This window comes from Chionomys nivalis, chromosome 6 (genome assembly GCF_950005125.1).
Source record: "Chionomys nivalis chromosome 6, mChiNiv1.1, whole genome shotgun sequence".
NCBI lineage: Eukaryota > Metazoa > Chordata > Mammalia > Rodentia > Cricetidae > Chionomys > Chionomys nivalis.
Genome location: NC_080091.1, coordinates 99142638 through 99165570, shown reverse-complemented (window position 1 = coordinate 99165570; position 22933 = coordinate 99142638). Strand labels below are relative to the sequence as shown.

Here is a 22933-nt window from a genome sequence, read left to right as displayed (position 1 = left end):
TCAGACATCCTAGGCCTGAAATCTGGGGAATCCTGGCATCTTAGACACTGAAGCTGTAATGTTAGCCACTGTCAAGGACTGGGGAATCCTAACTATGATTGTTCAAAAAAAAAAGGATAATAATAGTGGGTAATAGAGTGAATACTTGTGAGCTATTATTTATGGATAATTTACATTACATTGGTATAGTTTTTGTATATTGATACAAGTTCAAATTATATTTGTTATTTTTGTTTACATTATTTGTACACCTATGCAAAGTTATTCTGTCAGATTGTATATTTGCACGTTTTTACCTTTGGTTAGAACATTTTGTATATTGATACAACTTTTAGGATATATTTTCATATTGCATTATATATTGCTCCTACCTCTGATCAAGATACTTATACACTGTTTACATTTTGAGGTCATTGTCCTTATTTGTTGCACATTTGTTTACAGATTATTTAATAATCTGACATGAAGTTTTAGTCTTTAAGTTATACAGGTATTAATTATTATAGGTAAATAGTTGTTCATGTTTGTTGTACATATAGTCAGATCAATTAGGTTCTTTAGATACATAGAGATTATATTCTGTCTAGATAGGTAATCTTCAACCACTTCAAGGATCTGTAGAACATGGCATTTAAATAACTTAGGGTTCTGTTGACATGAAACATGATTGCTTCTGACAGCACCAATATATTCCTGAGAGACTGTTGAGCACCAAAGAAACTCCACTTGGAGCTTGTTTTCTTCTAGGCAAAACTGGCCTTTGGGCAAGCAACTGAAAATGCCTCAACTACTGACAAGTTACATGATATCCGAAAATGGGTAAGCAGGACTGTCAAATCTTGCCAAAACAAGGTAAGATGGTTTTGAAAATTTTCCTGCCTCTAAAAATGGTCTGTCAGTTATGCTAGGCCTAAGCCAAAGCTGGTTGTTTCATTGTTGCAAAATGAGACTTTGGATGATTGCTCAGGTAGCTAATTGTCTTTGTCATATATTGCTTGCTTTGGAAGCTACTTGATTGTACTTCCTGCCTGCTCAAGTAATATTATCTCCCTTCTCAGGCCTTCAATGGGGTTGAAGATTAGATAGTCGTAGTTACTGTCCTCTTATGATCTAGCCAAGCCATTTCCTATACAAGACTTAGACTCCTTAGGATAGAATGTTTATTAAAACATTTAGCATATGTTCCTTGTTTAATATTGTTTATGCTGGTTGTAATTCTAATTATATTTGCTATCTGTTCATAGTGTATATAGTCTTGTATTGGGTTTGGAACTCTCTTATTTAAACAAAAAGAGGAGGTGCTGTGTGAGCATATTCTGCTCCTTCAGCCAATAGCCTTTAAGAGATCAGCCCACTCGGTCATGGTCTCTTATACTGTAAAAGCAGCGGTAAATGTGCCACCACTCTCTTGCTTCTGTCTCCCACTTCCAGCTGCTAGACTCTGTTCCTGTTCGCGCAGAGGACTGCTGTCTAGGATAGTAATCTGTAAGTTTTCCCCTTAAATAAATAACCCTTTTATTATTCATAATTATGAATTGGTGTGGGATTGTTTTGTGACTTATGTCATCATTCTAGGTCTATATAATCACTATAACACTTGTTACCCAACACTGAGAATACCAGTGAGGTCTGCACATAAATCATAATACTACAGAATGCCACCTGCTCCTGCCCGCAGCCTGGCTGAAGAAGCCAAGGGTTATAAAAGTTGTCAAAGGTTAGCACTGGCAGAGCTTTTCCTCACTTACCCACTATTTCCAACCAGGCAGAGCAAAGGACACCAAACAGTGGCTGGTAATATTTTATGAGCCATGTTAGCTGTTTTCTCTCTTCTCTTCTCTTCTCTTCTCTTCTCTTCTCTTCTCTTCTCTTCTCTTCTCTTCTCTTCTCTTCTCTTCTCTTCTCTTCTCTTCTCTTCTTCTCTTCCCTTCCCTTCCCTTCTCCTCTGCTCTCCTTCTCCCCCTCGTCTCTCCCGCTCCCCCCTTCTCTCTCTGTGTGTGTACCTAGAGCTCAGGGGTTAATGTTAGGCGTCTTCCTCTGTCATTCTCTACTTTAGTCTTTGAGATATAAAATTGCCAATTGCCAAATCTGAAACTTGTCATTTCAGCTGGACTGGCTGGCTAGTGAACTCCACTGCCATCTCTCAGGACAAGGATGTGCACTGTTGTATCAGGTTTTAACAGGGGTACCCGGGGAAGTGAACTCAGGTCCTCATGCTTTCGCAGCAAGCACTTTATTCACTGAGCTTTCTCTTTCCAGGATAGAGCAGGCAGAATGGCCATGGGCTCTATACTTCTTAGGAGAACTGTCAGGAGGCTATAGGTTTTGGAATTTTTATCTGTTAAGTAACAAGAGCTTCCACACCCAGAGCAGGAGGAGAGCTGTGGATATTAGGGAGCCCACATGACAAGAATCAGGGTCTGGAAGGATCACTGGGCAAGAGCCACCAGGGCAATGAACTAGCAACCCAAGTCAATTATTAGCAAATAAAGAGGCAAAACAACTTTTGATTAAACTATAAGGAGACAGTAAAACAAGATTAGCATTTTTCCCTATGGTACATGATCCAAGAGCTTTTCTTAATATGGTTCAAAATATCTCTGCTGTGGTAAACCCAAAATCTCCCAGCCAGCTAGTGGAGGGCAGCCCTTAAGTAGGTAAGTACTGACAACTTTGGTGAAATATGCCTTTCAGGGAAAATACCCGTGTTTTTCATGGATTTAAAGTAAGATCACAGGAAATTTTACTTACCCATGCGTCCATCCTGAGGTGGACTAATCAGAGAGATTCTTGAAGGGCCTGCTGCCATCTCAGGCTATATAGGCAAAAGAAAACAGCCAGTGAAATGTCCAAACTGCCGCTTGTGAGGGTCCAATTCTGTTCATCAGGACCGATGTCTTTGAAGCTCTAGCTCTGTAGTCCTGACGCTTATGACAAAACCATCTGTTTACTGGATAATAGCCTCATAGACTGAGACAGAACAGGGAAGGACAGAGGATCACTTTTGTTCTCCCTGGCCCTGAAATAGTAAATGATGTGGGACCCCATTAAATTCCTTTAGGAATATCAGGAGAGGAAAGGACAATTAAAATCCCAAATGATCTGATTGGAGCTGCCTAGGCTGAACTGATGGAGGAAGGTCATTGGTTAAATAATAAAGAAACTGCTTGGCCCTCATAGGTTAGAACATAGGTGGGTGGAGTAAACAGAACAGAATGCTGGGAGGAAGAGGAAGTGAGCTCAGATGCCAGGCCGCTGCTCTCCTCTCTGGGGCAGATGCGATGAAGCTCCGACCCAGGATGAACATAGGCTAGAATCTTCCCGGTAAGTGCACCTTGGGGTGCTACATACATTATTAGAAATGAGCTAGTCCAGGTGTGAGTGTTAGCCGAGAAGAGGCTAGATATAATGGGCCAAGCAGTGTTTAAAAGAATACAGTTTGTGTGTTGTTATTTTGGGGCATAAGCTAGCCAGGCAGTCAGGAGCTGGGGCGGCAGGAACACAGCCCGCAGCTCCCCACAACAGAATGGCGCCCACGTGGATAACTGCATCCACAGAAAGCCTGAGAAAGCTTGGGAAGTAATTCTAGAATAAAATGACAGTGTTGTGCATGTTTTCTTGGTAGCAGCAATTTCTGCGGTCTGCTCTGCTTGCTAGAGGCAAGCAAGCACTCTCATCTAAGAGAGGCTTCCTGACTCAGCTTTAGCTGCACAACCCTGAAGCTCATTAAGAGGCCCTGCCACAAAACACTTAAATGGTATTGATAAAAGCTGACTGAATGCTTGTTTGTTTTCAGCCGTAGCAGAAAAAAAAAATGTTGTGCTGTTTTAAAATGCTGGCTTTCTGGGCCGTCCTGCCAGGGCAAACTCTGACTCAGGCAGGCAGTCTAAATGAGTGTGGTCTGTGAGCAGAATGCTGCAGCTTACTTGCTGGCAGGGACTTTGAAACGAGTTGTGGCAATGAAAATGGCTCCAGCAGTACTTCAGCCATGAGGCTGGAAAGCTAAGGAATGGGCTGGATCCAGCTGCCAAAGCCACGGCTTTAATCCTACCCATATTGCTCAGTAATTTAAAGGCTTATGTGGTCAGAAAAAAAGAGAGAGATACAGTAAAGAGAGATTCAAAAGCAAAGAAAATTTCTAAGTGATTTACAGTGTGTTTAAAAATATATGCAGGCTAAAAGTTAAAGTTCTTAAAAGTAAAAAAACAAAAATAAGGAAGTAGTTGGGTGTGGTAGTACACACCTTTAATCCCAACACTTGGGAGGCAGAGGGAGACTGACCTCTGTGACTTCAAGGTGTGGCAGTACACACCTTTAATCCCAATGCCTGGGAGGCAGAGACAGGTGGATCTCTGAGAGGTCAAGGACAGCTTGGTCTACAGAGTTATTCCAGGTCAAAGATACAGAGAACCTGTCTCAAAAAGCAAAAAATAAAAGTAAAAATAAACAAAATAGAGGTTAAAATAAAGCGCAAAAAGATGGAAAATACACAGGGAATCTTGGTACTTTATGCTATTATGCTCTCTTTGAATTGTTTGAATGCTGAGGAAGGAGCAAGAGCTGCTAAAAGATATTTGTTTATAAATGCTGCTGAACTAATCCAAGATAGATATTTTCAAAATACCTTGACTTTAAAATTTGAATCTAAGGACATGATGCTTTGGAAAGGAGTTTCTTTTGTTTTCACAGAGGATGAGACTCTTTGCATTGCTTCCATTCCAATATGGTATGATAGACCACGCCCTCCTGAAAGGTTGCTGTGAACACCTTCAAAAAATTACTTCACTCAATTGACGACTGAGATGAACCTAACACACAGGTTATACCCTGAAATATCTGATTAACAGCACCCCCATTCAGCAGGAAGCAGTTTGGAGAGAAATAACTACGTCCATATTCCCAAATATTGTTTATAAATGTTCTTTTACATTTAAAGGGGGATATGATATAGGTATGGATAATTTGCATTGATATGGATTTTGCTTTAGTGATTTAAATTTAAGGTCAATTTTGTTATATGTATATGTATTTCTGACCTTGACTAAGGTATTGTGATTGTGTAGTTCATGTAAAAATGTAATGTATATAGGTTGTTAATGGATAATCATTAATAATAGTCAAGTTTGTAGTCATGTTAGTTAGATTTTCTAGATGTACACAGAATATGGCATTTTAAATGGTTTAATAACTTAGGACTTTTCATGACAATGAGACACTCTGCTCCTGGCAGCACCAATCTACTTCAAGAGGAAGATGGGCATCCAAGAGGATCCTTATGGAGTTTGATAGCCATTTGGGCAAGAAACTGCTCTTGCCTGGACTGTTGTATAAACTGGACACAGAGAACCTGCAGAGAGAGAGAGAGGACTACTGAACTTGCCTAAAGGTGAGATGATCTTTCAGGGTTCCTGATTCATGAAGGAGTCTGTGAAACATTCTGCAGGACACAGCAGATAGTGACTGAACTGTCTTTGAAATTTCCTGCTTCATGGAAATGTCTCTGGATACTATGGGCTTTTAGGCCGAAGATGGATGCCTCAATGGTACAGAGAAACTTTGGGTGACTGTCAAGGCAGCGAGATGTCTCTGTCATTTCTAGAGTTTGAAAGTTGCTTATTTCTTGTTTGCTTAGGTAATATTATATCCTTCTTGAGTCTTTGATGGAGTTGAAGAATAGATAGATAGTTATAGTTTTCCTTTGTTATGACAAAAGATAGAGTAGGTGTAAATATTGTAACTGTAATTCTTACTTGATAACTGTTTTGTTATATGTAATTTTGCTATGTTAAAGTGAATGCCTTTCCTTTTTGTTTAAACAAAAAAAGGGGAAATGATGGAGGAATGTCATTGGTTAAATAATAAAGAAACTGCTTGGCCCTCATAGGTTAGAACATAGGTAGGTGGAGTAAACAGAACAGAATGCTGGGAGGAAGAGGAAGTGAGCTCAGACTCGATAGCTCTCCTCTCTGGGGCAGATGCAATGAAGCTCCGACCCAGGATGAACGTAGGCTAGAATCTTCCCGGTAAGTGCACCTTGGGGTGCTACATACATTATTAGAAATGAGCTAGTCCAGGTGTGAGTGTTAGCCGAGAAGAGGCTAGATATAATGGGCCAAGTAGTGTTTAAAAGAATACAGTTTGTGTGTTGTTATTTTGGGGCATAAGCTAGCCAGACGGCCAGGAGCTGGGTGGCATGAACACAGCCCGCAGCTCCCCACAACACTGAACCCTTCTGCTTGGGCCCCCTTTTTCCTGAGATTCTAGGAGCACAGGTAATGTTACTGTCCTTGCTTGACTCAGAGAAGACTTCTGCCTTGCAGTTTAAAATGTTTACTAACTGCCCTCTTTCCAGATGTCTATGTGTTGTCTAACACTTCTCTTTGGAGTTTCACTCACTGAATTCTGTCCCCCCCTCCCCCAGCTGCAATGTATCAACTGTGCCTGTTACCTTCTGTATCTCTAGCTCACCCCAACTGCTTGGGGGCTAAAGAAACCTGAAGCAGAATGACCTGCCCCTGCCCCCCATAAGGGTCCCTCTTCAACATTAATATGGAGATCTGGAGAACCACCAGTGGTGTACAACAACCCGGAAACAAAGCCTCAGGCAGAAGGTAGAGGCAGATGTCTAGCCTCTAAGGAGCTGAGATATACAGCAGAGATCTGTGAGCTTCTGGGTGGTCTAAGGTAGAGAGCAAGGGAGAATGGGGAATTGCCCAGAGTAGAGTAGGTGTACACTGGAAGAAGTGAGCATGCACAAGAGGTAAGCTGAGGAGGGAGGGGGCAGTCTGTCTTTGTGTCAACTGCCAAGGACCTTAAATATCTTCTCCTCAAGGCATGAATAACTTCTCATTCCCTGCTAAAGTCCTACCTATCTACTCTGAAATCTAGATTCCTTTATAAGCAGGTTCGGGAGATTCTCTTAGAAATGGACAGACTTCTGATTAACAAGTCCACACACTGATTTCTACCTTGGAGGACTATTAGGAGAATGGTCCTCATTTAAAAAGCACTTAAAAATGTGCTAGCAGGCAGGCAGCTCTATTAAAGGCCCTTGAAACAACACATAGTAATAAATTCACACCAAAGAAATAGTGTCATTAGAGTGTGTGCAGTCTCTCTCCTTTGCTTGATTCTTCTGGTTACAGCCCACCTGGTGATACCCTAGCCTTGTGAAACATCTCTGAGGGCCTCATGTGTGAGCAATATGGCATGCACAGAATCTAGTTCTGCCTGAACTGGTGCATTCCTAGGTTAGGTTTCATTTCCACTGTTTTTGTTTCTCTCCAATTTACAGTTGTGGCTTTGTTTTTTAAGCCTTACATGTCTGGCCCACTTGTTTTTAGTGCTGATAGGGTTGTTTATAATAAGCACTTCTTTCTTGATTATGGTCAAGGGAAGGTGAAATACAGGGTTCCAAGTCCTGCCACTTTTACTAACAATGCAAGGGACCCTGTTGCCCTTACCATAGGCCTGGCCATAAGGACAGAAGGGAATGTTCTTGTTTCTAATCACAACCCATCCATTAACTCTGGTGTTAACACAGTAAAATAGTGTGGGATTGTCCCCCTGTATGCTGTGAATATGTTTTATTACCATTGGTTAATGAAGAAGTTGCTTTGGCCTATGGTAGGGCACAATACAGATAGGTGGGAAATCCAAGCAGAGAAAGGGAGAAAAAAGGAGGAGTGAGGGAGATGCCAGAAGCTATTGGAGAAGCAAGATATGAGGTAACAAGTCACAAGCCTTGTGGTAAAATATGAAATAAAATAAATGGATTAATTTAAGTTGTAGGTGCTAGTTAATAATAAGCCTGGGTTAATAGGCCAAACAGTATGTAATTAATGTTAAGCCTTAGAGTGGTTATTCAGGAACTGGTGGGCATGAGAGAAACCTCCAGTTACAGTAAAGACCTTTGCTAGAGACCACCATGTGCCTTAAGCAATGTGGCAGCCCAGGTATACTTACCTTTCTTGCTTGAGGAGTCAGGTCAATTTCCATTGATTCTATTCTGTTAAACAGTGAAACATGCTAATGAGACTGAAAATTTACTGTAATTTAAAAACATAAATTTAAATATCCTTGTATGTAATAAGTCAGAGCAAATTTCCAAGTCCTTTCATGGGGTTGTCAGGGTGTGTATAGGTATAAGTATGCTTCTTCCTATGTATTCTACTAGGTGTTCATTGACTGCAAATTAGGCATAATTTCTCCAGAGCAGAGAAATTTGTCTTAGTTCTTCAACTGCTGCCTAGTACTACTGACTAGACCCCTATGAACAGGAACATTCACTGACTGCTGTTAATATATGATTAGCCCACATATTACAGAATTCAGTAGTCAAAAAGAAGACAGGGAAACATCAGTTTGATTTATTTTCAATTTGGCCTTTACCTAGCCTGGTTAAATGATGGTAGTGACCTCAGAGCAAGGGACACCCTTTCTTAACTACTTCAGCAGGAGTCCAGGATGGCTCATTATCTCAGCCTACATATACAGCTGCTCCAACATCTATTTTAAATTTAATTTTCCTGGACGGGGATGTCACCTCAAGAGTTTTCCAGATCCCTACCTTCCTCTTTGTTTTCACTGTCTTCAATCTGGATATACATGTTCTACATAATATTCTCTTTATGACAACTCCCTATAGAGCAGCTAGAGACAGTCTACTTGACTGGTCTGATAACTTCACAACCCACAAGAAAGCACAGATGTGACAACTTCCCAATCACAGGAGAGTCTCCTGGAACTCACACCTGCTTGCTGCAGACCCATCAACTAAACCCATAAAAAAATCATGTTTAGAGAAGACTATGGGCCCATTAAAGGCACATGCCCATGGTTATTCCCTCCTTATGCCTAATTCTATTTCAGACTCATGAGGAGCAAGGATGGAGACTGCTTTCCCAAATCAGGTTTTAGGGCTAAAAATGGTATAATGAATTTGTACTTTCCAAGGGATAGCCAGAGTTTCCCAAGGCTGAGTTGTCCCAAAGATACCCAGAGACACAAGATAGGACTCTCAGAGTAGAGTGGTACATGAGGTAGAAGGACCATCCTGCTATATTCACAGACACAAACTTCACTTTTGGGTAGGTCAGGGATTTCTGGGATGCTCATAGACACCTGATCATACTCAACTAATTTGCTGTGGATGTAGGAATAGAGTACTATGACTGTCCAGTGAGAATCTAAGTTCTGACTCTGGAACCAAAGTTTCACACTAATGTAAGCTAAGTACTTAGAGCAGCTAGACATCCAGTGACCTGTTCATGAGCTTAGTTAATGGGCAGGATTTGGAGATTTGGAAGTAGATATGACTATGGGTTACTCAATTTTCACAAATTCTTACACCATCCCACCAGGCCCACACACCTGTCAGGAAGTGAAGAGTTGGGTGGCAGCAAGAGGTATCCATTTGGCTTTGCTAAAGGAACAATGATTTTAAAAAGCCTTTTATTAGTGCCTACTTTTTGTGGCTTAGAAGCAGGTATCTTTATATTCTCCTTTACAAAATTACTTCACTTACTTGAAACAGAAGATTTGATTGTGTTGAAAGCTGCTTGATGTGATGACCTCATACTAAATATATGGAGTAAAGGTTAATTAAATGGATGGAGTAAGGATTAATTAATGAAATTGATTTCTCCCTCTTTCATCTCAAAGTATAAAAAGGCTTGGAAAAAGTTAACTGAATTCCTACACATTCTCTTGGCCTATTGCTTTAATCCTTCACAACTAGAATGCAAAGAAAACCAACACTGGCCACCATGTAACTGATACTTGTGGTTGCAACTATTATAATAATGGGCCATTGACAAGTTATGTTTTAAGTGTATGAAATTCAAATGTAACAATAAGAGATACTAACCATTCAGATTTAATGGATAACAGGAGAAATGGAACAAGTTTTCCCCAGCAAAGCAAGCCTGATCTGTTACAGAAGGCAGAAGAGACAACCTTGCCTGAGGTCTGATACCTAATAACCCTACTCAATGTCTGCTGCATGCTAAGCTGTCTGTTCCCAGCAGGATGCACCCTGGGCTCTCTATCTGCCTAGCCTAACCTAGTAGTGTTTATGTGAATGTAGGGCAAAGCATGTCTGTTTCTAAAGACTCACAAGGCATGTATGAAAAATGCAGGTGAGATACTGCAACTTACACACTGGTCTGAATGTTGAGAAAGTCTATACTTGCAATCAGTCCAGTCAGACCAAATAAGCCAAGAATAGACATTTATCGAGAACTGTGACCTGGGCTTCTGTTATAAAGTCACTTCCTGGAGCCCTCCATTAGTATTCATTTCTCTCACCCAGCACCATTTCTCACAAGAGCACATGTTCCTGTCTGATATAAGTTCATTTATTGTCCTCCCTCAACAGAAGCACCTGAGCACAAGCAGTTGACATACTTGGCTCACATGAATATCTAAAGTCAAGAATGGCGCCTGTTAGGTGCCCATGGAGGCTTGAAGAGGACATCTGATTTCCCAGAACTAGAGTTATAGACAGCTGTAAGCCACCTGATGTGGGTGCTGGGAACCAAACCATGGTCCATTGAAACAGAAGCAAATATTCCTAACTCCTGAGACATCTCTCCAGCTCTTCCATTTTTTAAAAAAACAAGGATAGAGAAAAGATGTCCTTTACTTCAAGATGGAGGTAAAAAAGAGCTTGGTCAGGAGCTATAACAGGTACTCACACCTACTTCCTGGTCACATTCCCAGGCCCAATATGGCCATGACACCTTTAGGTGTTTGGTTGGTGAGGCTAGTAGGTGTCCATATACTCAGGTAACCAGTGAGAAAAACCAAACTGACCATTCTACACATAAAAGCTTCATGGGTAATTGTACCACTATCTCAGAAAAACACAGCCACCACTGGACAAATATGCACCATGTCTTGTATCAATGTGTTGTCTAAACTATGGTGTGTTATGGAGTTCATATTTCATGGACATTAAGTACAAATACAGAGCTTTAGCCAGGCTGTAGTGGTGCACGCCTTTAATCCTGGCACTCGGGAGACAGAGGCGGTAGGCAATCTCTGTGAGTTTGAGGCCAGCCTGGTCTATATAAGAGTTAGTTCCAAGACAGGTTCCAACGCTACAGAGAAATCCTGTCTTGAAAAACCAAAAAAAAAAAAAAAAAAAAAAAAAAAGCTTCACAATTGCAGCATTATTATGGCACTGACCAAAACAAACAAGAAATGAGAATTTTTAATGTTTGTTATTTTTCAGATATTGAAATGTAGTATAATTTTGGTTATTTGTAGTACTTTGAGATATGCCTCATTATAATATATGACTACGTGGTTCATATTAATTGTTAACTTGATAGGATTTAGAATTGCCTAAACCTTTGGCAGGTTAATGAGCAAGTTTCTAGACTGAGTTAACTGAGTTGGGGCAACTTATTCTGAATGTGGGTGTGGTACCATCCAATAGGTTAAGATCTCGAGCTGAAAAAAAGGAGAAAGCAAGCGCCACCAGGATTTATCTGTCTCTTGACTGTAGACGCAGTTTTACCAGGTGCTTCATTGCCACTGCCTCCATGTCTCACCTTTCACAAAGGGCTGCCACTTCAAAATGTGGGTGAAAATAAACTTATTTCCTTAAGTTATATGCTTTTGTCAAAGCCATGAGAAAAATAATTAATATAAAAAAATTGGTACTGAGAAGTGGGACTATTGCTGTGATAAAGCTAATCACATGGTTCTTAGGCCTTGGAAATGAGTTTGCAGGGAGAATGTGGAATAGTTTGGAACTTCAGGTTAGAAAATTCTTAGAAGTTGGGTGGTGGTAGCACACGTCTTTAATCCCAGCACTTGAGAGGCAGAGGCAGGCGGATCTCTGTGAGTTCAAGGCCAGTCTGGTTTAAAAGAGCTAGTTCCAGGACAGGCTTGACAGCTACAGTGAAACCCTGTTTTGAAAAACAAAAAACAAAAACAAAAAAAAAAAAAGAAAATTCTTAGAATACCATAAGCAGAGCTTAATAGGCCAGTCTGGTGTCTGGTGGGAATTTGGAAGAATAAAATGCTGACAGAAATGTAGGTGGTGGAGGCTTAGCTCATGAGGTTTCAGGGGTGAATTCTATTAGGCACTAGGCTAGAGATCATTTGTGTTATCTTCTGGCAAAAAAGTGGCTGCATTCTACTCATGTTCTGAGAACTTCGGTGAGGCTGAATTAAAAAGAAATAGGCTAATTTGATTGTGGAGGAAATTCCAAGATAAGATATTACCCAGGCTCTTACCTATTACCCAGGTCTACAGGAAGAAAGAGCAACAGCAGAGTGGATAAATAGCAGGGAAAGGACACAGTTTAAAGTTGTAGATAAATGAGGTGGGTGGTGAGAAAGAGCTATAATTGTTAAAAAGATTAGCACCATTAAAGAAAAAACTTAAACTTTGCACTGGGAAAATAGGACAAGTGCTCTAGGCAAGACTCTAGCCATTAAAGGCCCCATCTTGTGAAAGCCAGATTCTTTTGAAAGAAAAGAGTCTAAACTGAGAATGACTGAGAACCACAGCCTACGGAAAACTTTCCTCAGGATCAGCCTGGAAGGTATACAGAGGCTGATGCTACTATGGTCCAAGGTGCCAGGCTCAAGCTGGCAGCATAATTTGGCAGTCTTGTCCATGTGGTATTGGTTCTAAGGAATCAAAGATGAAAGAATAAGGTAATCAGGGAAGACCACCACTGAGAAAAAGCAATGTGTGGTATGGCTGGATGCTATGCTAGGGGCCCTGAGGGGCTACTGTATGAAGCTGTGAAGCTGAAGTCCAGTGGAGATCCCAGAATCTTGGAGATGCCAGGATCATGATACTTTAGCAAGGAAAGCTGTAGGCATGGAGTGGGGTCATCCCAAAAGAAGAACTTTGTGCATTGAGCGATAGGCTACCCAAGTTATTTGGAACCAAGATGATTCTAGCAAGAATTTGGTGTTTTCCTTCTGGGTATTAGTCTTGTCTACCTTTGCTTTGCCCCAATTACTTCCTTCTGGAATACAAATGGTTAATTTGTGACACTATATGTTAGAAGTGCATAACTTGTTTTTTAAATTTTTATTTTATAGAATATCATAATTAAGATAATGAACTGTGTCTTTTTTTTTTTTTTTTTTGGTTTTTCGAGACAGGGTTTCTCTGTAGCTTAGGTGCCTGTCCTGGAACTAGCTCTTGTAGACCAGGCTGGCCTCGAACTCACAGAGATCCGCCTGCCTCTGCCTCCCGAGTGCTGGGATTAAAGGCGTGCGTCACCACCGCCCGGCTCTGAACTGTGTCTTATAAGAGGCTCTACATTTATACTTTTGAGCAGTTTTGGAACTGTTAAAGATTATGTGGACTTTTAAAGTTGGACAGCATTTTTCATTATGGGATGGTCATGGTGGAAAGTTATGGCTTTAAAGCTATGTTTAGGTATGAAATTGACAAAGGGTAGACTGGCAATGACTAATATCAACTTTACAGAATCTAAAATTTCAAAGGAAACAAATCTTTGGGTATATCTATGAGAGAATTTATAGGTTGAATTAAATGAGGCAGGAAGACCCACCCTAAATTTGGGTAGCACTAGTCCACAAGCAGAGGTCTTGGACTTAAAATGAAGACAGTAGGCTGAACACCAGCCCTCACCTTTCTCTGCTTTCTGAATGAAGGAATGGTACGATCAGTGGCCTCAAGTTACTGTTGCCATGACTCTCACCCCAGGATCTACTACTGTACAAAATAAATTCCTCCTCCCTCAAGTTGCTTTTATCACAGAAATGAGAAAAGTGACTAATACAATGGACTTACTCAATGTAAGTGCCTTGAAGAACACATGCCATGCTAAGCTCTCCCTCCATACCTGGCTGCCATATCATGCACAAAAGAGACTGCAGGCAGCCACTATTTGCATTATGGTCACTGTAATTCCTGGCCTTTTACCAATGCCTCGATAAGCCTTGGAAGCCTCTATGGGGACCTTTCATCTCTTTTATCTGTTTTTGTCTATCTCAATAATATGGAACTAGATTATTGTTCCCATGAAGCACTCTTACCTTTGTAGTTGCTTGATTTGTAGCAGTGACTTTCTGAGGGACTCTTCCAACTGAGAAATCTGAATATAAATAAGATCCCATTATTAGACAGACCATGCCAAGTGGCAGTTCAGAGAACGCTCTTGGTTTGTCTACAAATGTGACATTTCAGCAAGCCTAGCACATCAGGATCTTTGTACAGAGCTGAGTCAGGTCAGAGCTCTAGAGACACCCAGCTCAGTCTCCACAAGGCAGTAGACCTGAACTAGTAGGAGCCCAAAGCATGAAGCTCTGCTAGGTACTGCTTAGAAATTCTGATGTCAAGTCTGAAACATGTCCTCCTCTACACAGATGGTTTCAGAATGCAGTTTGTAACATGTCAAGATTTAGATCTGGCATTGTCACAAGGCACTGGGAAATGTCAAGGGGTAGATTTAAAGTCTTCAAATTTATATGTGGTGTATGTAAAACCTCTCATTTGCTAAGAGGTTTAATAAGATAATACATATCAAATGAGTAACCAAGGCTAGACTGGAAGAAGCCTCTAGGTTAGATTTTGGGCAGCTGTAGAAAGTGCTGTGGATAAAGCAGTGGATATCAGAGTGAGGACAGTGAACTGTGCACAGAACCTGAGGGCCCTGCCTGCCTGTGTCATCTGTGTACCACAGTCGTGGACTGGGAAATGCCTTCTAGACTTGATAATAGGTTCTCAGAACTCTATGGACTTATAACTAGGATCCTCTCACTTCATTTAGTATAGAGCCTTTGGAGTTTTTTAAAAAGGACTTTTATATAAAAAACAAGAGGGGTGAGAAGAGAAGCCTCTGTGCTACTTTCATGTTCCTGAGGCCCTAGTATTGGCCAGTACAGATGAGGGAGTCCAGGTGGACAGAATAGTTAACTCTGTGTAGTCTGCCCAAAGCAGAATGGCTCCTAGGCAGGTGAGGCAAACAGACTGACGGTCATAAGAAGTAACCACCTCCTCAACTGGAAATGCAAAGGAAAACAAACATCATAGGTGCTAGTAAACCCTATTCAGATCATGAACTCAAAGTTGGATATAGTGGCACATGCCTTTAATCTCTGCACTCAGGAGGCAGAGATTGCTGGACCCCCATGAGTTTGAGGCCAGCCTTGTCTACAGAGAAAGGGGGGGGGAACTTGAACTATAACAATATGACATTGAAACTACAAGATCAAACAAATAAAGAAGAAAGAGTTTGATTTCATTTACCTTTTCTTGATAGAAGGCCACCAGTCTCCTCCTGTGTTTTTCTTGAAATTCTGAAATCTAGTAAGACAACACATTTCAGCTGTTGAGGGCACAAAGTCATGGCATATCTCTTGTGGAAGCTGAAGGCTGGAAGAAACTTTAAATGTGGGTTGCAGCATGTTCTGTTTTACATGTACTCCCCCAATAGACCTGCATCTCTTCACACGGGGACAGTCACAGATTCCCTGGATTTGTTTGTGGTTAGTGTCTGACCAGAGTAGACACATAGCTTAGATGTTTCAGGAGGAACAGAATGCCAGAAAGTTGTCAAATGCAAAGGCAGGTAGGCTTATCCAATATGAACTCTAAACAATAAGGCTCTTTGTCTCCGTAGCAGACTTCCTGTTTAAGATGTTCCAATTGTGTGCTTACTCTTTAGAATACATGGTCCCACTTTGAAGGTAGTGATTATCTAAGGAAGGCCTTCTGCCTGGTGAATAACCTTAATACACTGACTAGGGCAGGATTGGAGAGGCGGAAAGAGCTGAAAGAAGGAAGTCCAGCATGGTGAGTAGCCTTGTATGAACTGTTAGAGCCATCTGAAGCCAGCACCATCCCTACCTTCACACTCACAGGAAACATCATATACCCTATGTGATTTGAATTGGGCTTCTGAGAAAGGCAGTGTGAACAAGTGAGCAGGGATCTGAGGCTCACTCAAAAAAAGAAAGCTAATTGATTGAATAATGGTGTCAACTTAACTGAGACATTAAACTGTCACTCCTTCACCTAAATCTGCCACCACTCAGTGCTGGTCCACAGGTACAGGGTGACTATAGGTATAGATTAATACTTTAAGGTTCCATATGTCCCTCTAAGTAATAATAGCATAGACACAAGGGTGGTATTCATTCACCACACAGCTTCCCTTGGACCATAGTAGCATCAGCCTCCATATACCTTACAGTATAGTTCTGTTGTGGAAAGCAACAACTCAACAGAGCATGTAACTCATCCACTGTGAGCGCCTGCTCCTAGAGATGGGACTATACAGGGCATGAACCTTCAGGTCAACAGGGACAATATCCTTCCTATACCTGAGCTCTGGCTCTACATTTTACATGTGGCTTAAGTCTTTGAGTCTCCAAAAAGAATCACAGTGTTTGGGACATGACAGGGACAATCACGTAGATAAGTATAGACTCCATTGAGGCCAGCCCTGTAGGAATCCTCACTGGAGTAACAGTCAATATCCTTGAGCATACTCCTCAACTGTGCAAGCAACTCTTGCCCTTCAAAGTCCAGCACAAGGGCCTTGTCATGAACTTTCTCTTTACCTGCTGGGATAGCCCTGATCTTCCAGCTCCTAATATTCATGAGAGAGACTTAGTGATAGATCCTCTTTCCCTGACTGGAAGCCCACTGGTACCATGCTTGAACAGGGTAAAGTTATGTTTGGGTGATTTTCTTTTCCTTCAATTTTCCCTTCATACTGTGTAAGGCACATGACATTTCTAGATTTGTTCTAGATTTGACCTATGGGTCAGATGGAGCTGGGAATTGTTCTGGCAGCAGACTCATGTTCCCAATTTCTGTTAGTAACTAAAAACTTGCCAGCTGCCTATCTTCTACTTTCTTCCTCAGTACATCCCACACTGGAAACAAGAGAGAAAACTTAATTTGCTCTGCCACTTTCTCAAGGACCCACATTTCTGTAGCATGTGTCAACACCAATCAGGATGTAGGCTTCCAGTGGGTGGACACTGGAGCCTGGAAAGGCCTGCTCATGAGGAATGCTCCCCTTGCCATGGCACGGTGAGTTTTATATAAGGACCCTGGTAAGAGCAGCTTTCAGGACGATGGAAGATTCCGGTCTCTTCAGTTGCAGATTTGGCAGACACAGCTGCCCCTAGGATAGAGCCAAATGGAGAGCAGTACTGGAACCTAGAGTCCTGCCATGGTGATGGCAGAGACACTGTAGACGACACTAGTCCAGAGTCTCTTATGGTAATGGGAGCAGGCAAGACCCCAAGCATCTGTGCCACTGGGTCTTCTGCCTGCCTAGACTCTTCCAGGTCTGTAATCTCAGGTTGTCTAGGAGTTGTGGTTTGTGCTCCAGGAGGGGTTGTGCTCTAGAGACTAGAGGGCTAGCAGTGGCCTCACAAGCGAGACTGCATTCATAAAACAAACAAACAAAAGGACCGCGATACCTGGGAATGGTGGCACACAACCGTATCCCAGCATCTGGAAGGATGAGGTAGGAGAATTATGAGCTTAAAACCAGTCTTGGCTGTATAAGAACTTCTATGCTAGTTTATAAATAATGATCTTCACCAACTCCACATCAGACAGAGGTCTGATCTCCAAAATATACAAGAAATCAAGAGATTGGTCATCAAAAGAACAAATAATCCAATAAAAAAATGGAGTACAGACCTAAACAGAGAACTCTCAATAGAGGAATCTAAAATGGCTGAAAGATATTCAACATCCTTAGTAATCAGAGAAACGCAAATCAAAACAACTCTGAGATTCCATCTTACACCTGTAAGAGTGACCAAGATCAAAAACACTGATGACAATTTATGCTGGAGAGGTTGTGGGGAAAAGGGAACACTTCTACACTGCTGGTGGGAATGCAAGCTGGTACAACCCCTTTGGATGTCAGTGTGGTGATTTCTCAGAAAATTAGGAATCAACCTTCCTCAAGACCCAGTAATACCACTTTGGGGTATATATCCAAAGGATGCTCAATTGTGCCACAAGGACATGTGTCCAACTATGTTCATAGCAGCATTGTTTGTCATAGCCAGAACCTGGAAACAACGTAAATGCCCCTCGACTGAAGAATGGATAAGGAAAATGTGGTACATTTACACAATGGAGTACTACACAGCAGAAAAATTAATAACATCTTGAATTTTGCAGGAAAATGGATGGAGCTAGAAAACATGATTTTGAGTGTGGTGACCCAGACCCAGAAAGACAATTATCACACGTACTCACTCTTAAGTGGTTTTTAAACATAAAACAAAGAAAACCAACTGTTGCAGGAGTTCCTTCCACTCCTTCAGCCAATAGCCGCTGAGATACCAGCCCATTGGGGTGTGGTCTCTCTCCCTTTAAAAAAGCAGCCTCTTCCCTCTCCTCTCTCTCTGACTTCCGACTCCACTTCTGGCGACTAGGCTCCTTTCCTGATTGTGCAGAGGGCTGTTGTCTGGGACGGTGATCTGTAAGTTTTTCCCTTTAAATAAATAACCATTCTATTAATCATAATTCCAAACTGGTGTGGGATTGTTTGTGATTTATGCCTTCAACCAACCCACAAACCACAATCCCAGAGAACTTAGATAACAATGAGGACTCTAAGAGAGACATACAGGGATCTAATTGACATGGGAAACAGAAAAAGACAAGATCTCCTGGGATAAATTGAAAGAGGGCTGAAGGGGAGGGGAGATGCAAGGAGGGGAGCAGAGAAAAATGTAGAGCTCAATAAAAATCAATTAAAAACTACTTTACTAAATGAAAAAAGAAATATAGGTGGCATCTGTGGGGGTATAATGTCTAAAGGAGGGTAGATCTAAGCTAAGTTGAGCTCATATGTATCTCAATGTCACAAAAGCATACACAATGACATAGATCAGACATAATGTCAGCACTGAAACTTTTATGATAAACTATTTTACAAGTGAGATAATTTAAAAAAAAACAGAAAAGCAGAAGATATTTTCACACTCACCTCTGCAAGCAACTGGCTCCAGAACACTTACTTCACAGGGTCTCTGAAATAATGTGCTCTGGGCATCACCAAGTCAAGCCTCAAAGTCGCAACTCACCTGAGAGGTTTCCTGGGAATACTTCTTACACAGACCATCTATGCTCAGAAAGAATGCTTGGATATTGGAGTTAGTCTAAAGAGAAAGCAAATGATTATGTAGAAACTTCTGGCGACTAGTTAAAAAACTGTATTTGAAGATCCACAATTAATATACATACATAATACAATTCACTCCAGAGAAGATAACCACTCCTCTAAGGAGCATGCAGGGCAGTGGCACCCATTGGCAGTACTGAGCCACCCTGGACCACATGCCCCTCTATATCCATTGAAAATGTGCTTCAAAATGAAGGTAAAAGTTTAGGGTGACTTTTTTCCAGACCCCTACCCCCCCAAAAAAAACCAAGAAGATTTGTCACCAACAGATCAATACTAAAAGCAAAAATAAAGGAATTTCGTGTGGGTACGAAACAATCATTGACAGATCACAGAGTGTGGGAGGCAGCAGAGAGCAAGAGAAGAGGAAGTATGGTGAAATTCAACCAAGTATTAGCTCTGTGTGGAAGTGCTGTGCTGTCGGTTTAGCATGAAGTAAGAGTCAATATTCCATTGAGAAGGGAAAGCATGGTAAAACATGGACAATGAGGACTACTGAGAACTCAAGAACAATGGCAATGGGTTTTTGATCCTACTGCACGTACTGGCTTTGTGGGAGCCTAGGCAGTTTGGATGCTCACCTTACTAGACCTGGACGGAGGTGGGTGGTCCTTGGACTTCCCACAGGGCAGGGAACCCCGATTACTCTTAGGGATGATGAGGGAGGGGGACTTGATGGAGGAGGGAGAGGGAAATGGGAGGTGGTGGCGGGGAGAAGGCAGAAATCTTTAATAAATAAATAAATAAATAAATAAATAAAAGATCAATGGACTGAAACCACCAGAGGTCCTTGCATTTCCAGGAAAATCTAAGTTAGTTGAGTCTTTAAAAAAGATTTTATTTTTATTTTAGTGATGTGTGTGTCTGTGAGATCAACGGAGCCAAAAATTAGCTTTCTAAAAATGCTGAAATGAGTTCAATAGTACTTAATACACATTTGGCAAGGGTGCTCAAGAAGAAAGGACACACAATAGTCACTAAAAATTAGAAAAAAAGTAACAATGTGTGGAGGGAGGCACATGATTGCAATCCCAGCACTTGGGAGGCAGAGGCAGGCAGACCTCTTTAAATTTGAAGCTACCCTGGTCTACATAGCGAGTTCTAGGACAGTCAAGTCTACATAGAGAGACTCTGTCTCAAAAATCCAAAATAAATAAATAAATAAATAAATAAGTAAAACAAAATAAAAGAACACCATTCCATACCTTTTGAGGTACATAAAAGTGTAATAGATACTGAAAGCTTAAAATTCTAAATAATTCCCATGGCTTCAGAATTTTAATTGTACAAAAATTCATCGAGATGTATAGTTTGTGGCTGGGTTTGAGTGGCTTTGTTAATCTAGCCATGCAGTGTTTCTATTTTTGAGTTCATTGCAATAAACTTATACATACAAACATATGTACATAAACACATACATACATACATACACACACACGCATACATATCCAGGCTGGTCTTGAACTAGTGACATAGCCCGGCCTGGCCCAGAACTCCTTTTTCTGCCTCCTAAGTGCTGGAATTAAAGGCGTGTGCTACCACTCCCTACTCTAAGAACTTTTATGAAATTATTAACTATGATTTCTCAAACTTGAATATGTAATACAGGAAAGGAAACTTTCAACTTCAACTTGTATATGAATATGGGTGCAAGAATACTGAATATGAATATGGGTCCAAGTGAAATAATAGCAAATTAAATCTATCTACAAAAGTTGAAGTATGTCATTACAAGCTGACTCTATTCTTGGAATCGTATGTGGGTTTTTTAATTTTAAAAGTAAATGAAGGGGTAAGAAAGCTGACTCAGTGGTTCCTAAAACCCAGGTTTGGCAGGTCACAATTATCTGTGTAGACTGAGTTTCTGCCCTGCCTGGTCCCACAGCCATTCAGTCCCAACAAAACACACAGAGGCATTTCTTCCCCAGTATTAGAACTAGGTTTTTCAGGATTCCTACCTAGACTGATGACCAGCAGCTCCTCAGGAATCCTCCGAGACTAGGGCACCAGATTTGAACTGCTGAGATATCTAGCCTTACGGACAGAACAATCACCAGATTCTCAGTCTTTCCATTGTGAGATAGCCACTGTTGGGCTACTCTGAAACACAGTTTTTACAGCGAATCATTCCTCCAGTGGAATACCCTGAATACCACTATTATTGTCCATGTCACTATATAGGTTCTCAGGCAATATATGGTCCTTTTTTTTCAGGTCTGCAACCTATTAACTAGGAACATAAGGAACATTTTGGGGCCCTCATCATGGGCCAATATAATGGAACCTAGGTAAGACAGAGAAGAAATGCTTAATGGCCCAGAGATAAAAGGACATGGGTCTTAGGGGGCTCATTTTCTGTAGATCTTTTCTAGACCTTTGCCTTCTGAGGCATGTTTGCCTCTTTATCTCCATTCGGGATTTTGTCTGCTTTAGGGTTCTGCAAGGCGAATGAGCACAATGAGTTTCCCTTACTCAGACTGGTATTTATTGTTACAGACATGACTATATTGCCTGGAGTCTATCTAAAAGGCAGAGATTTTCCGGTCTCATTACGCATCTGTCTCCTTAAAGCTACCTATTCTTTTCTACCTCTGAATGAAAGCCAGATATATTTCACTTGAACTCATTCTTCCTTGTGGTCCTTCAGGAAAACAAATTCCAAATAACACATCCTTCTTCTTAGCTCTGAGGTCACCAGAGGTTTTCTTTCCAGAGGCCCAGTTGCCTCCCTGCATCTTACAGGCATCTGACTATTACTGCATTGGTATTGTATTTCATGTGTGAACTAGTAGTGGCCCATTTTAATGGCAAACAAATCAACACATAAATATGTCTCCTGTAAGAATATCCAGGTGCACCTTTTGAATAGCCTGGGACTTTGCTGATAAAATCTGTTTATATAACAGTTTTGAAGCTACAGATCAAACTAGAAACCACTAGAGGGCATTCCCTAAAACTTACTTCACAGACTGAAGCACAGGTACAGATGAGACATACTGAGTGCATTACAGAAGCCTTCCTACTTTAGGTCATAGATTTGTTGAGCATAGATACACATGTTCAACCAGGAGTAGAACTGCTGGGTTTCTGGAGTATGTTTAAAAAAAAATTCTGGTGGTTCAGTGAACAGTAGTCTGGAGTGAGAGAAATTAGGAAAGTGTGCAGAGAGGCATGTTATATAGAACAATAGAAATGACAGTTACAGAGACCTAACTTGAATACAGGAGAGACCACGGCCATCTGAGAAAATATTCCAGGCAGAAAGACCAGGCATGATATGGAGTCATCCTGTTACAAAAGTAGCACCAGGTTGGAATTGCTGACCTGGAGATCAGGAGGCTCCCAGAGGCCTGGCCACAAGAATCCTTTGACTTTTTCCAAAACAGTGAGACTCATAAAGGTGGGATGTGCCTTATATACAAGTAGATCCACTGGCTACAGAAAGGAAAGCAGGAAGAATTAGCACCCATGGTAGGGCACAGCAGTGGGGAAGAATGACACGGGTTCCCAAGCCACTGCTGAAGGAGGAACCTGTGTGTTGATGGCTTAGGATGTAATGTTGGAGAAAGAGCAGAAGGAATGACCTCAATGTTTTTAGCAGTTTCACTGGTTCATCTGCATGCTCTCTCATACACAGAACAAAGAAGGTATGCTTTTTACAAGTACCCAAATGCTGTGGGATAATGCTCTTATACTCTCATTGTAGGAAGGCTGCTTTGTTTCCCAGCTGCCCAAACTCCCAAAATAATCACACAGAAACTCTTATT

The 22933-nt window shown here is 41.2% G+C and overlaps 1 protein-coding gene across 1 annotated transcript in view; it reads right to left on the bottom strand.

The window, feature by feature from the left end:
• Rnf212 (ring finger protein 212) overlaps positions 1 to 22933 on the bottom strand; it is a 40111-nt gene that overhangs the window by 10143 nt on the left and 7035 nt on the right. Inside the window, exons 3-9 of the mRNA XM_057772380.1 lie at positions 19069 to 19143; positions 15251 to 15307; positions 14038 to 14096; positions 9527 to 9579; positions 9373 to 9424; positions 7966 to 8008; positions 2752 to 2815 (exon numbers count right to left, since the gene is read on the bottom strand). Coding sequence (XP_057628363.1) covers positions 2752 to 2815; positions 7966 to 8008; positions 9373 to 9424; positions 9527 to 9579; positions 14038 to 14096; positions 15251 to 15307; positions 19069 to 19143 — 403 coding nt within the window. The remainder of the gene's footprint in view (positions 1 to 2751; positions 2816 to 7965; positions 8009 to 9372; positions 9425 to 9526; positions 9580 to 14037; positions 14097 to 15250; positions 15308 to 19068; positions 19144 to 22933) is intronic.